The 16,304-nt window shown below is 46.2% G+C and overlaps 1 protein-coding gene across 1 annotated transcript in view; it reads right to left on the bottom strand.

Moving 5' to 3' along the window:
- The window catches only part of PTPN23 (protein tyrosine phosphatase non-receptor type 23), a 38,900-nt gene extending 29,306 nt beyond the window's left edge, over window positions 1-9,594 (bottom strand). Inside the window, exons 1-2 of the mRNA XM_029242132.1 lie at window positions 9,511-9,594; window positions 1,766-1,840 (exon numbers count right to left, since the gene is read on the bottom strand). Coding sequence (XP_029097965.1) covers window positions 1,766-1,840; window positions 9,511-9,594 — 159 coding nt within the window. The remainder of the gene's footprint in view (window positions 1-1,765; window positions 1,841-9,510) is intronic.
- Between the last annotated feature and the right edge of the window lie 6,710 nt (window positions 9,595-16,304).

Genomic DNA, 16,304 nt, shown 5'->3' with positions numbered 1-16,304 from the left:
GGGGCTGAGGGAGCTGGGGAGGATGTGACAGCAAATGAGCCCCCCCTCCACCCCCGCAGACATATAGTGCCTGGTCCCTCTGCACGAAACCACAATCTCCAGATCCAGGTGGGCCCTCCTACAGTTAAACCAAGTCTAGTGTACCCAAAGAATGTTGGACCCTCTGGGCTGAAACAGCTTTGAAAAGTCAGCTGGCCTCCAAGTCTCCTGGTGGGGGGATTCCCACCTCCAGCCTCCTTCCTTAGAGTTACCCCACCTACGTACACCACCCCACCTACATACAACACCACAGCGGTTTGGCAGGGGTTGGGATTTGTCTTGGGGGTGAAAGGTAAGGGGGAAGAAGTAATGGAACAGAAGCCTGAAAGGTTCGAAAGGATACATGCACCCCAATATTCACTGCAGTGCTGTTTACAATAGCCAAGACATAGAAGAAACCTAAATGTCCACCGACAGATGAATGGATAAAGAAGATGTGGTACAGGACTTTCCCTGATGGCACAGTGGTTAAAAATCCGCCTGCCAATGCAGGGGACACAGGTTCAATCCCTCGTCCAGGAAGATCCCACATGCTGTGGAGCAACTAGGCCCATGCGTCACAACTTCTGAGACTGCACTCTAGAGCCCACAAGCCACAACTACTGAGCCCACGCACTGCAACTACTGAAGTCTGTGCACTCTAGGGCCTGTGTACCGCAACTACTGAGCCTGCGTGCCACAACTACTGAAGCCCGCATGCCTACAGTCCACACTCCACAACAAGAGAAGCCACCACAATGAGAGGCCCATGTGCCGCAACGAAGAGTAGTCCCTGTACGCTGCAACTAGAGAAAGCCCACGCACAGCAACAAAGACCCAATACAGCCAAAAATAAATAATTTTTTAAAAAAATTTGCTACATATATACAATGGAATATTACTCAGCCATTAAAAAGAATGAAATAATGTCATTTGCAGCAACATGGCTGAACCAGGAGATTACCACACTAAGTGGAGTAAGTCAGACAGAGACAAATATCATATGATATCACTTCTATGTGGAATCTTAAAAAAATGATACAAATGAACTTATCGACAAAACAGAAAAAAACTCACAGACTTATAAAACAAACTTTTGGTTACCAAAGGGGAAAGGTGGTGGGGGAAGGATAAACTGGGAGTTTGGGATTGACATATACACACTACTATATTTAAAACAGATAATCAACAAGGACCTACTGTATAGCACAGGGAACTCTACTCAATATTGTGTAATAACCTAAATGGGAAGAGAATTTGAAAAAGAACAGATATCTGTATATGTATAACTGAATTACTTTACTGTACACCTGAAACTAACACAATATTGTAAATCAACTATACTCCAATATAAAATAAAACTTAAAGAAAAATTATTAGATAAACCAAGAAAAAAAAAATACCACTGTTGTATGCTCACTGATACAGAAACATATCCACAGTATGTTAAGTGAAAAAGGCAGGCTACATAGGCAGTATAGGTGGTACATGGTCCTACTGTGGTTGTATATAGTATACATAAATAACATTAAAAATATATATATATATATATCTATATATACAAAAAAATTGTGAAAAGCGTTTTTTCTTTTGCTTTTAGTATTTTCAATTTTTTCTATCATTAATTTTGCTGCTTTTACAGAGGAAAAAATACTGAATTAAAATAAGAAGACAGTTCTAGGTGGCTTCTTTACTTCCCTATCAAACCAATTCTGTCCACACCTGCATAAAAACACTATCCTCCTACCTGTCTGAGCAACTCCAGCTTCTTCAGTTCCTCATTGTAGGCTTCTGGATTCTCTCCATAATTCTTCTGGACAAACTAGGGAGAGAGAGAGAAGATTGTAAACCAGGGATAGAGCATACTGCCCTGCTCCCGCTCCTGCCCTCCGAGTCCTCGGCAATCACCCGTCAGGGCTCAGGATGGAGTCCAGACCCACAACCACGAGCTCATCTCCTGGGCCGCAAGAAACTCGACCTCAGTAATGGGACAGCACCAAGATGCTGACTGCGGGAGCCTCCTCCATTGAACAAAATGGAAAAGAAGACTGAACAACCTGAATGGAACACCCTGGCTGGCCCTCATCATGCTGCAGCCCTCTCTATGAAGCCCAGGACTCTGCCAGCTCAGGAAGCTGGGGAACTCAGCTGTCTGAAATGGGATCCTACTGAGCATCCCAAAATGGGCCACAAATTCAAGCCTCCGTCAAGTAGTGGTCCCTGGTGTGTCCTGGTGTGATTATGATCACAGTCATAATCCTGACCCAACAGCAAATGTAGTAGGAAGAAGAACCAAAGAAGAGTGGGAACGCAAAGGCTTCTTCACCAGCCCGCCTTCCTGCGGAAAGGGCACCACAGAAGTGATCTCATTGGTGAGGAAAGGCCTGTGGATGTGTGATGGGAATGATCCAGACGGGGAGGGGAGAGGAGGGGGCCCATATCAGAGAAGGGGCTGGCATGCCTGCCCACAACAGCACTCACCACCTCTTGGACAGTGAGCACACTCACCAGCCTGGAGGCACGGCCTGGACCAAAGGGCCCCTTGTTCACCTAAGATCAACAGACTAAGGCAGCTGGAACTACTCCTGTTGCAGGAGGTCCTGTGGGACAGAGGCCGAAGGGATTGGAGGGATATCTGAGAGTCCTAGAAACAAGGCTTCACCTGACATCGCTGAGAACATCTGTCCCTGTAGTCACACAATGGTAAAGGGGAGAGAGATGCTGCCTCCACTGCCAGCAAACTGCCCCTAGAGGAAACCTTCTACCTGTCTCATTCCTCCTCCAAGATCAGCAGCAAACACTTACTGAGCTCCTACCCACAGGCCAAACACTGTGCCAAGTGCCTAATAAGTCACTCAATCCTAACAACAACCCAAAGAAGCAGACATCATCATCGTCACCATTTTACAGATGAGGAAATGAGGAAACTGAGGCACAGAAGTTAAGGCATTTGCCGAGGTCACACAGCACCAATAACTGATGGGGCAGTGACTGAAATCCAGGCATTTGGGCTCCAGAGCCCATATTCTTAACCACACATTAGACCAATCCATTTCTATTTTTTAAACATGGTTCTCATAAAACAAAAAATGGGAAGCGAAAATGAATCTCCAGCCACACAGTGAGTCAGTGGAGCAGACAGGTTATTGTTTAAATTCTGATAAAATCCTCCACGGCTTGATCACTCCCCCTACTGAACAGAGGAAAGAGGCGGCTGAAGGTTCTAGAGTAAAGGACAGAGACCATCTCTCAGTCATTCTCTCTATAGCTCACACCTCTGCACAGCTCGGAACAAGGTCTGGTCAGGATTTGAAGGTCACAGCAGAGTCTGAGAAGGAAGGCCCAGCAGCAGGTAGAGCCTGGGCCTTGGCACCCCAGATCAAGAGTAAGATACTAGAAGGCACTGACAGGACCCCAGCACAGCTACACAACTAACAGCTGGTGGGGGTTGGGAGGATCAGGGAACCTCCAGAGCCCAGCCAGGCTTTGGAGTAGCTGGGAATCCTTTTCTGAGGGAACAATGAGACCTATGAACAGTTTTATGCTGAAAGCATGTCCAGGGTTCAGAGCCATGGCAGGGGGCAAAACGGCGAGGAAGGAGTTGTAAGTGAAAACAATAAAACAGAATGAAAAGAGCACTTCCAGAGAGAAATACCAAGACTGAGTAAGTCCTGGCTATGCCCCTGGGTTGCTTTGAGATCTGGGCTTGGTTTTTCACCTGTAAAATGGAGTTAATATTATCTGCTATGAGGCTTCCCTGGTGGCTCAGTGGTTAAGAATCCACCTGCCAATGCAGGGTACACGGGTTCGATCTCTGGCCTGGGAAGATGCCACATGCCATGGAGCAACTAAGCCCGTGCGCCACAACTACTGAGCCCACGCACCAAAACTACTGAGGGCCACACGCCTAGAGCCCGTGCTCCGCAACAAGAGAAGCCACCGCAATGAGAAGCCCGCGCACCGCAACGAAGAGTAGCCCCCACTCGCTGCAACTAGAGAAAGACCGTGCATAGCAACAAAGACCCAATGCAGTCAAAAATAAATAAATAAAATAAATAAATTTTTTTAAAAATTATTTTAAAAAATTACCTGCTGTGTCTAACTCACAGAGCTGTCATAGGTCTTGAGCTATTCACTAAACAGAGGAAGAGGATGCTAAGTTGAAAATATTGTTTACAATATGCCAAGATCTGTACTAGGGACTCACATGCATTAACTCTTGATTCCCACAAGCTTATAAGGTATATTATTAGTCCATGTTACAGGTGAGAAAAATGAGGCACAGGTTAATGATGTAATCATTTGTAGCAGCTGAAAGTCACCAACTATTAAGTCGAAAAGGTGGGACCTAAGGCAAAGTCTGTCTGATTCCAACGTCTATACTATTTCCATGATGGTACTCTGCTCTTTTACCGAGCAACAAATAGCCCAGAATTCTGCAGGTAAATTGAGATCACTGGAAACATCCATCCTGGGTCCTGCCATTCTTTTGCAGAGATGAGCAATCGCAGTGCTAGCACTCTGGGCCAAACTTCCTGATTCTTGACCCAGGGATATTCCTTTTGTGTCACCTTCTCTGGTACTATCATGGTCTCATTCTTCTGTGTATGCTCTTTTTTTTTCCTGGATGATGGGGATGTTTAGCTTCTGCTCTTAATTTGATATAACACCTTGGAATTTCATGGTGCTAATTAAAGCAATAACCCAAGAAGAAAAGGCAATAAAAGGCATCACAGCTGTTGGCACTGTATTCATTCACCATGCACATTATATTTCTTTTTTTCTTCACTTGCAGGATTGACTCAAATATGGGGAATGCGTTGGGTTATTCCACAAAAAATTAAGTCCCACTTACAGTGTTGTTAATGAATACAATATATGTTCTGCTACTGAATTTCAAGTGAGATTAATTTTATGCAGAGAAGGAAGTATTATTGCCAAGGGGAATCTTCAGCCCCTTGGTATCAGCAAGCCTAAGACCAAATTACAGGCCAAGAGCATCAGGGATGAGAACAGGCATTCATCCTCACCTAGTCTAACCCCTACATAAGACTCAAGGCTTCTCTCCCACATCTCTTCTGAACGGCCCCTCCAACTGCCTGGATAACACTAGTGAGGTCGACTCAAGTTACCTCCCCTGGAGGGTGCTAGAACTAGACTAGGTCATTCAACCTAAGCACTCTCTACACACAAGTATTTATTACTTCCCAAGTAAAGAATCTGGTGTGAAAGGGATATACGGCTTTTATGTATGAGATTAAAGTCAGAGAAGAATGAACTGAACAATCCAGGTCACCTGCACCTGAAGCCATTCTGCAGTAAACTCGAGTGGGCAGATAGGCTCAAGCAGACCGGCTCAGTGACTCCAAATCTGTGATAAGAGATAAGACAGGTCACCACCAAAGGCAACTGGCAACATCCTGTGCTCCTCACTGCTGAGGAGCCAGGCACTTTTAGGCCTCTGGTCATCTCATTTCCCCATTTATGTGTGGGACAAGTTTTTCAAGAGTGAGCTGTCCCATGAGAAATCTGGAAGGGGATAAAAACTCCACAAACCTGAAAAACAGATTCTACCTACATGAGAATAAGATGAACAGTAAGAAGAGGCAACAAGAGTGTACACTCTGTGGCACAGGTCAACTGAGTGAGGGGAGCGGTAAGATCTGTCTGAATTTGAAGGAGGGTGGTACAATTGCCGGCAGCTAAAGGGACCCCGAGAAAGTACGGTTCAACCTGGGTGATGAACAGGAGGAAAGGAATTCCAGTAAGGACCGGAACAAGGACAATGACCAGCAAAAGAGGCTGAAAGTTCCTATGTGAGAGGCCTGGTAAGACTGAAGTGTGAAAGGCAGGCTGAAGCGAAGTGGTGGCAGGCCTTGAACAGCGGACAGTTTCTCTGGAGTAACCTGGTGCGAAAGTGGAGACTTAGAGAGAGCAACCCAGCCAGAGAGGGAAGAGGGGAGAGGCCAAGAAGCCACTTGGTTGGTAGGGTGGCTACCTACAGTACATCTGTCCTTGAGGATGGTTTACTATGTGGATCACTAGAAGGTAAGCTCCATGAGGGCAGAGATTTTTGTCATCACATACAGCCCTGAGAATGTCACTCAATAACTATTTGTTCAATGAATGAATCAGGGATGGATGTAGCACCTGAGTCCAAGTGAGCTTGACCTGAGCTCAAGTGCAGTTGGTTAAGGGCAGGTGTTTGGGACCACAGGAGGAAAGAACTTCAAACATGAACATGTGTGGCCAAATCACTCACTGATGGAGAGCACAGAGTCATCCTTCATCAGTTTCCAGTGAGCACTCTGGACTCCAAAACACAGGTAAGGTACAGGGCTAGCAGCATGTCCCCACTAAAAAATTATGTGGGTCCAGGTATCCCAGCCTAAAACTTGGCACTGCTGTTCAAAACCAGCTTGCTGTTCTCCTGGCTCTTATTTCACATTATTCCATAATTGAAGGCATATCCATCAGGAATGAAAACCAGTACTAACCATTATGAAAGGTTTTTTTCAAAGGCCCAGCTCTCACAAATAAAGAAACCCTTTACCTTCTTGAAAAACTCCTATTTATTCTTCAAAACCCACCTCCTTGGCAAGCCTCCCCTGATGGCCCCTCCTTAGGCTGGTACTTCTGTACACACTGCACATATTTCTACTCTTCCACTGATGTCACAATCTTATTTTTAAATCTCCTCTACCAAACTATGTATTCCATGAAAAAAAGGACTCTTATTCATCTATATTTCAGGACTCCGCATGGTGCTCAACAGATTGACCTTAACAGAACCATTTTCATTCTACTATCCTAAATTAAATTCTACTCCTAAGCTCTAAGTCATTGGTGAAGGTTCCTGCAGGTCGCAGCAAGGGTAGGAAAGGACAAGGGTACCAGTGGCAGAAGGTTAAGCGTGGGTTCTAGGGTTGGGGACAGGAGTCCTGGTCAGGGAGAGTTCCCAGCTGCAGTGGCTACTGTAGTCTCCTTTGCAGGAAGACAGTTCCAGAGTACCTGAAGGGGTTGGCCACCCACAAGGCTGCTATTCCTTTTCAGTGGGTTCATGTAAAACATGCAACAATTTTAACCTATCAAATAAATGGTGTATCTTTCCCCAACCCCAAAATAAGGAAACAAAGAAAAAGAGCAGATGTCTAGGAAATGAATTTTTCCTCAGCATCTGATACCACCTTAGTAAATGGCTAATGAGTAACTCCTCCCATGGAGGCCCAGGGGCTCCCAGGAGATCACTGCTCACATAATACCTTGTGGGCTAGGTGTTAAGTGACAAGAGCATCAGAGGCTAAGTTCAAACAAAAAGATCTCCAAGGAGTTCCTGGACTAAGATTTTATCCACTGGATTTCCATAAATTTATGGTCACCATCTCTTAATTCCCTCTCAACTGTCAATCATCTGAGAAACATTTTCCTGCATGCCAACTATGAAAAAGGGACCCTGCTAGGTTCTGAGGAGCAGGGAGATGCCTCTCAGGTTACTTACAATAGAACAGCGGGGTTAAAACATAGCGCACGTAACTGTCACTAGGTAAAGGATAAAAAGAGTGAGGAATTCAGAGAAGGGAAAGATTAATCCAGACGAAAGAAGGCTTGTGGATGAGACAGAGCTTAAACTGGACCTTGAAAGACTGACAGAACCAATAAATAGAGATTAAAGAAGAGCCCCATCAGGACTTCCCTGGTGGTCCAGTGGTTGAGACTTCATCTTCCAATGCAGGGGGGCGGGTTCGATTCCTGGTCGGGGAGCTGAGATCCTGCATGCCTCGGGGCCAGGGGGACAAGACATGAAGCATAAGCAATACTGTGACAAATTCAATAAAGACTTTAGAAGTGGTTCACATCAAAAAAAATTTTTTTCTTTATAAAGAAGAACCCCATCCCCACCCCAGAGGGCAAAGACGTGAGCTCTTCTGGGTGGGAGGAATTCCACAACCAAAGGCACAGAAGAGCAAACATACAGATAATGTTAAGGGAACAGCAAGTAGCTGTGAACAGAATCTAGGATACCTGTATCAGAAGCACGTAGATCAAACACATACTGAGCCCTGAAAAAATGATGAAAGAACTGGGGTAGGTCAGAGAGTGTTCTGAATGGGTTACGGTTGAACTAGAAAACAAAGTTTTGCTGTGTTTTAGAAAAATTCACCTAATTGAATTAAAAGAGCAGATGGAAGATAAATCCAGTGGATAAAATCTTAGCCCAGGAACTCCTTGGAGATCTTTTTGTTTAAACTTAGCCTCTGATGCTCTTGTCACCTACACCTAGCCCACAAGGTATTATGTGAGCAGTGTTCTCCCTGGGAGCCCCTGGGCCTCCATGAGAGGAGTTACCAAACTCTGGGAAAGAGGTAACAAATTTTTGGAATTTTAGATCAATTAATCTAATTTCCTGGTTTTACAAACGAGGGAAAAGATGCCCAAAGAGATTAAATGATGGACTCAAAGGGATACAAACTGTTAGTGTCTGAATTAAGGCAGTGGCAGTGTCAAGAGAGAATGGGAGACCTTCCTCGGAAACTCCTTCTCAATCTATTTTCTTTGTCCTATTTTTTTCCTCAAGCACCTTACTGAATGCTACTAAAACCACAAGGATATCAACCTGCAAGAGCCTCCTGGTTGTTCCTTTTCACTTCTGCTCTGACCCCCAATGCTACCAGGTGGTCATTCCCAAGGCAGCAGATGTCTCAGAGGGCTTCTGATGCCCAGTCGACACACCTGGCCCCACTTTGTACCAGCCACACCTGATCTCGCCACAGCGATCCCTTGCCTCCGTCAGCACCAAACCTGCCAGCCTCTTCCGTCCAACTGAAGGTTCAACAAATGACTCCTAAAGTCTCTCCTACAACACTGTTTATCCCCTCTGGGCAGTCGTGAAAGGCAGTAACCCTTCCCCAAATGACACGGAACTGTATCTTCTGGTCCAAAGGGTCTCCAGATTAGGGTTCTTCTTCTGAGGAGACCAGACAGAATGGCACCAAGTGTCAGAGAGACTCCAATCGCAGAGGTCAGGCATTCCTGTGGCTCACGGAGCTCCCATCTTAAAACACATCCTGAGCCATCCTCAGCGTCTGTCCCAGTCCGGTCGTGGACAGACAGCGCACCGAGGGCCGGACACAGCCTTTCCACCCAGCCTTTCAGGGAGGGCCGCCCACTGCTCCCCGCAGGGCGGTCCTGGCGTGGATTAGGGGCGGAGCAGAACGAGGTCCAGAGCGTCACACCGAGGAAGTGAGGTGCCTGGATGGGAATCTTGGATGGCCGAGGAGACAGCGGGTGCTACCCGGGGCCTGCGAGCGCGCAGGGGTGGGTTGGGGTGAGATGGGGGTGGGCCAAGCTAAGGAAAGCCAGCGGAGGCCCCTCCTGGCCTCACCCGACGTCGCGACAGGGTCTGGGGAGATGATGGACGCGCAGGGGGCGTCCCGCGCCGGCAGACGACAGAGATACGCGCGAGAAGGGGGGACGGGGAGGAGGCGCACTCACCTTTTTCACGGCCGGCTGAAAGTGGAAGTCGCCGGCCTCTTTCAGGTCCAGCCAAATCATAGGCATGCGGGGCACAGCCTCCATGGCGGCTACCGCCCGCCGGCCACTCGGCCGCTCCCCTAGCTTTTCCAGGTACTAGCTCAGCTGTAGGTACCGCACCGCCCCTCCACGCCGGAAGTCACTGGTCACGCTGGGATAAAAGAATGCCCCCACGGCCTGCTGGGAGATGCGGTCCCCGCCCGCACAGCCTTTCGCGCAGGCTCATCTTCCATTGCGCATGCTCAGCCTCCTCCACTGGGCGTGTGTAGAGGGCAAATCTCCAGCCCGAGGCGAAAGGGTTTCTGGGAGTAGTAGTCTACCTGCACTTAAATGCCAGGCAGGGTAGTAACTGGTTTCTTCCTCCTGGACGAGGTAGACCTGCTGGATTGGCTCTGGCCCGAGGTGCTCCCCACTCAGGGGAAGGGCGTAAAAGAACGTAACCGTGAACTTGTAAACTTAAGTAGTGTCGAGGACCTTGGTAGATGGGGTTAGGTGCGGTGGTAGAGATAACGTGGCGGCAGGCCACTCAGAAGAGGTGACTTAAAAACTGAGCCTTGGGCTTCCCTGGTGGTGCAGTGGTTGAGAGTCCGCCTGCCGATGCAGGGGACACTGGTTCGTGCCCTGCTCCGGGAGGATCCCATATGCCGTGGAGCGGCTGGGCCCGTGGGCCATGGCCGCTGGGCCTGCGCGTCCGTACGCGGCGGGGGAGGCCACAACAGTGAGAGGCCCGCGTACCGCAAAAAAAACAAAAACAAAAAACTGAGCCTTGGGGTAGGGGCCTCCAGGCCAAGAGGGAGACAGGGCTAAGAAGAGAGCAAGAGGTTTCATTCCAGGTGTCGAGCTTTGGAACAGAGGAGTGACTGGTTGGAGACTGGCACACTCGGTCCAGCCTGTAAGGCCGGGCACTGCCTAAGAGACGGGCACGTCCGTTTGTGATGATGAGAAAAAAGGCGTAGATGGCGTATAAAGCGGAAAAAAAAAAGAGGCCTAGAGCAATGTGGGTAGATGGGGGTGGGGATGAGTATATACAGCCACGGGAGTACCTTTCCGACTGTCTGGAAGCGGACCAGGGAGAAGAGAACAGCTATTGCCTCTGAAGAGGTAACCTGTAGAGAAGGGATTTTAAACTCATGTATATATTACCTAGCTTTAAAAACAAATAAGATGGAGAATGGTTTGCTAGATAGGGCAAAAGTGGAAGCAAGGAAATCTGTGAGGAGCCTTTTGTAGTCTTGCAGGAGACAAGTGATGTCAGGTTAGGGCAAAGGGAGATGAAACGTGGGCAGATGTGAGAAATGTTTTGGAAAAACGTATCAGAACTTCGGGTGAATGGATGTAGGGGGTTGAGAATATAAAAGATTATTGCCAAGTTTCTAGTTGGTATAGCTGGGTGGCTCCACGACTGTTTACCGACATGGGAAAATGCGGAGAGGAACAGGTTTGGAAGGGAAGAGCAAAGGTTCAGGGCTGTTTCTGTTAAGCTGGATATAGATGCCCTTATGTTGTTCAAGAGAAGATGTGGAGGAGACCACGGGATGTGTGATCTGGGCTCAGAAGAGGGTGCTCATCCATAATCAAGGGCCCAGGTCCCCTTTGCAATCAAGGACCTTCATGCCAATTGGAGTTAGAGCAAAAGAAAATGCAAGTACACCAATGTTCACAGCAGCATTATTTACAACAGCCAGAAGGTGGAAATAAACCAAATGTCCATCAACAGATGAAAGGATAAACAAAATGTAGTATAACATACACTGAACTATTTTATTCAGCCTTAGAAAGGAAGGAAATTTGGATATTGGATTGGCCAAAAAGTTTGTTCAGGTTTTTCTGTAACATCTTAGGAAAAAACCTGGACAAACTTTTTGGCTAACCCAGTACATGCCACAACATAAATAAACCTTGAAGACATGATGCTAAGTGAAATAAGCCAGATACAAAATGGCAAATATTGTGTGATTCCACTTAAATCAGTTAACTAAAAGTAGTCAAATTTGTACAAATAAAAAGTAGAATGGTGATTGCTCAGGGACTGGGAGGAGGAGGGAATGGGGAATTAGTATTCAGTGGGTACAGGGTTTCAGGATGGGATGATGAAAAAGTTCTGGAGGTGGATGGTGGTGATGGTTGCACAACAATGTGAATGTACTTAGTGCCACTGAACTGTACACTTAAAAATGGCTAAAATGGTAAACTTTATGTTAGGTATATTTTACCACAATAAAAACTTAAAAAAAAAAAAAATCCAAGGGCTTCCCTGGTGGCGCAGTGGTTGAGAGTCTGCCTGCCAGTGCAGGGGACGCGGGTTCGTGCCCCGGTCTGGAAGGATCCCACGTGCCGTGGAGCAGCTTGGCCCGTGAGCCATGGCCGCTGAGCCTGTGCATCAGGAGCCTGTGCTCCGCAGCGGGAGGGGCCACAGCGGTGAGAGGCCCGCGTACCGCAAAATAAATAAATAAATAAATAAATCCAAGACCTGGGACTTCTCTGGTGGTCCAATGGGTAAGACTCCACGCTCCCAATGCAGGGGGTCCGGGTTCGATGCCTGGTCAGGGAACTAGATCCCACATGCTGCAACTAAGAGTTCACATTCCGCAACTAAGAAGTCCACAAGCCGCAACTAAAGATCTCGCATGCCACAACAAAGATCCTGCATGCCTCAACGAAGACCTGGCACAGCCAAAAATAAATAAATACTTTTAAAAAACGCAAGACCTTACAGATAATTTTTTTTAAGGAAAAAGAAAAATTTACCAGCATCTTATCAGAGCTCGTATCTGGAGGACCTTCTTGGGGTCACCTGCTCAGAGGTGGAAGAATTGAGGATAAGACCACAAGTCTGAGGTCAAGGTGTCAGCAGGGTTAGTTTATTCTGAGGCCTTGCTTCTTGGTTTGTAGGTGGATGTCTTCTGCCCACGTCTTCACATGGTCTTCCTTCTGTGAATGTCTCTGTCCTAATCTCTTCTTATAAGGACACCAGTCATATTGGATTAGGGCTCACCCTCATGACCTCATGTTAACTTAATTACTTCTTTATAGATTCCATCTCCAAATAGTCACATTCTGAGGTACTGGGGGTTATTACTTCAACATATGAATTTTGGGGGACACAATTCAGCCTGTAACATATGGTCTCAGTGACATGAGGGCAATTGGCATGAGAGGCATCAAAGACCAAGAGGTCCTGTGAGGGAGCCTTGAATGCTGAGGCAATGGAATGAAGATGGGTCAGTGGAGGTGAGACAGCAGAAAGGATGTCTCTGGGTTAAGGGGTGCCCTCCTTATGCACATATTTCCTCACAGAGACAGGCAGAGTTGGGAGTTTAGGGAAATCTAAGACTCACTAGTACTGGGGAAGGGTAGGCCCTGTCACAAGGGGGCAGCAAACACCCCATTCAGCCAGGTCAGTTCACCCCTTTCTCAAGACAACCCTCCTATCAGAATTGGAATGACTTCAAAGACACACAGACATCCTCCCTCATTTAATCGATGTGGATCCATTTTACTGATGTGGAAACTTAGGCCTGGATTGGGGAGTGGACCACTCAACTCTCCCAGCAAGTGGATAAAGAGTCAGGCTGGGCCTGGGTCTCCTCCCTTCTAGTTCATTTATTCAATTAATATTTATTCAACACCCACTGCACCCTATGTGCTGTTCTAGGCACTGTTGAATAAAACAGGCAAAGATCTCTGCCCTCATGAGGTTACAATCTAACGATGCGAGATAGGTATTAACACAATAAAAAATATACAGTGTATGAGATGGCAGAAACTGCTACGGTAAAAAGAAAATGCAGAGAAAGGAGGGTGGGAATATGAGAAGGAGGACTTTTACAATTTTATATCTTTTATATTGGGTGGTCACAGAAGCCTTCACTGAAAAGATACTATTTGAGCGAAGATCTGAAGGACATGAAGGAACAAGCCAGGGGCATAGCTAGGGGAAGAGTGTTCTAGAAAGAGAGAATAGCAAATACAAAGTCCCTGAGCCGAGACTGTCCCTGCCATGCCTGAAGGACAGCAAGGAGGCCAGAGTGGCTGAGGTAGAGTGAGTGTGGAAAAGAGCAGTAAATGGGGTCAGAGAGGTAATGGGTAGGGCTTGCAGATGGCGTAGGGTCTCTCAAAAACTGTAATGAGGATTTGGGCTTTTCCTTGGATGACCTGGGGAAACATGGGAGGATTTGGAACGGAGGAGGGATAAATCCGATGTAAGTTTAAGGGTTCTACTGGCTGCTGTATTGATCGACTGTGGAAGGGAGTGGTGACTAGGAGGAAGGGCCCTTAACTGGGGTTGTGGATTCCCAGGACACTATTCTAGGCCCTAGAGAGGGGAGGGCGGAGACAGGAAAACTGCACCACTCAGATCCTCCTTCAGGGTCTTTTTAGGGGGTCTGGAATACGGACACACACAGGAAACATGTGAGGGCGGCTTGAAAAAGAAATATACCACAGGGGCAGCATTGGGATGGGGTTTGTTGGGTTTAGGCCAGCCAAAGAGGCCAAATCACCTCTATAGAATAGAGTGGGGCGAGTGTGAACCCAGAGGGGGCAGAGAGCCTCATGGGGTTGGTAAGGAGTGAAGGCTTCCTGGGAGAAGAGAGGTGATCCATAGGCTCCATGCAATTCCTGTCAAGTTCCTGATGTTTTGGTGTGTGGAAGTTGACAAGCTGTTTCTCAAATTTATATGGAAAAGCAAAGGCCTAAGAAGTCTTAGAGAGGAGAAATAAAATGAGAAGCCCTGTTCCACCAGATGTGTAGTCCTGTTAGAAAGCTGAGTAGGGCTTCCCTGGTGGCACACTGGTTGAGAATCTGCCTGCGAGTGCAGGGGACACGGGTTCGAGCCCTGGTCTGGGAAGATCCCACATGCCGCAGAGCAACTAAGCCCATGCACCACAACAACTGAAGCCTGTGCGCCTAGAGCCCATGCTCCGCAACAAAGAGAAGCCACCACAATGAGAAGCCTGTGCACTGCACGAAGAGTAGCCCCCACTAGCCACAACTAAAGAAAGCCCACACCCAGCAATGAAGACCCAATGCTGCCAAAAATAAATAAATAAATATATATAAAAAAAAGAAACCTGAGTAATTGGAACAATGTGGGTATCTGCTCAAGAACACAACATTAGACCATCAGAGAACCCAGAAACAGAACCCACGTCCACTTAATGGACTCTAGAGGTGGTATTGCAAGCCAGTGAGGAAAGGAGGTACTGGTGAATACATGATGCACGTCAGTTGGTCATCCAGAGGAAAAAAATTAAATTGGAGTCTGTTATGGGTTAAATTGTATCACCCCCTGCAAAAGCTATGTCGAAGTCCTAACCCCTAGGGATCTGTGAATGTGACCTTATTTGGAAATAGAGTCTTTGCAGATATAATCAAATTAAGATGAGATAATACTGGATTGGGGTGGGCCCTAATCCAATGACTTGTGTCCTTAACAGAAGAAATTCTGCCTCAAGATGGCCATATCAACTCATGCCTGAGTCTCTGACCTGCTGGCCTGTCCTACAAATTTTGGACTTGCCAAACCCCACAATCACCTGAGCCAATTCCTTAAAAATAACTCTGTCTGTCTACCTATGTGTCTATCTATCAACTATCTGTCTCCTATTGGTTCTGTTTTTCTGGAAAACCCTGACTGATAGAGAGCCTACTCCACACCGTATTTCCAGTAGTATTTGAAGTCAGGAGAGTGGTCATCCTTGTGGGTTGGGGGAGAGAAGTGACTGGAAGTGGGGGACACAAGAAGAGCTTGTGGGATCTTATGAATATTCTGTCTGTTGATCAATCAGGATGCTAGTTATAGGAGTTTGTTTACTTACTCCTGTAAGAGGTAAATAAACCAAGCTGTACACTTCTCTTTTGCGCATTTTTTGTATATATGTTACAGTTTAATAAAAAAAATGTTAACATAAGAAGATAATTCCAGGTATATTAAGGACCAAAATGAGAAAGACAAATATCTCTAACTTTTAAAAAGTAGATACAGGAGAATATCTTTACAAAGTTGGCTAGGGAAGAATTTCTTAAACAAGCAATAAAAAGCACTAGCTGTGAAGGAAGATCAATAAATTAAATTTCACTTGAGTTAAGAACTTCCGTTGAGCAAAAGACATCATAAAACACAGGAACCAACTTAAGAGGCTTCACCTGCCAAATTTGAGACAATTTGAGCATCAAAATAAAATAAGGATAGTAAGAGATTATAACCCATCAAATAAAATAATACATGAATTTACACAGGTTTAAATAAATAATTGTGGGAGAGGACAAAAGCTCTTCTCTACAGTAGAAAGCCAACTACTTGATGTACAAGGGAGGATGAGATTAGAAAACCACTGTTCAGCAACCACGATATTAATAATTCAGGGAAAACCATCAATGGATGTAAAACTAATGGACTTGAGAAGTAAAGTAACAGGATAATTACAAAGTCCCATAGTATCTCCCCACATATACTTATTATTACAAAGGGAAAAATAGTAACTTTATATGGAGAACCTTGAAAGACCTCACCCTAACCTAAGGGATGAAATTTACTATCACCAGCAATGGGATAAACATACATCATGTACCTCCTGGTATGATGCACTGAGAAGGACACAGCATCAAAAATTACCTTAATATAACAGTGAATAAACACTAGACAAACATAAGCTGAGGAACGGTCCAAAAATGTTATGAAACACAATGATATACTGTTCTAGACTAAAGGACACTAAAGAGACCTAACAACTGAAAATAACACATGATATGGG

Source organism: Monodon monoceros, unplaced genomic scaffold, assembly GCF_005190385.1.
Source record: "Monodon monoceros isolate NGI ecotype Baffin Bay Population unplaced genomic scaffold, NGI_Narwhal_1 Super_Scaffold_3, whole genome shotgun sequence".
NCBI classification, from domain to species: domain Eukaryota; kingdom Metazoa; phylum Chordata; class Mammalia; order Artiodactyla; family Monodontidae; genus Monodon; species Monodon monoceros.
The sequence above is the reverse complement of the archived record's forward strand: the minus strand, read 5'-3'. Positions and strand labels throughout refer to the sequence as shown.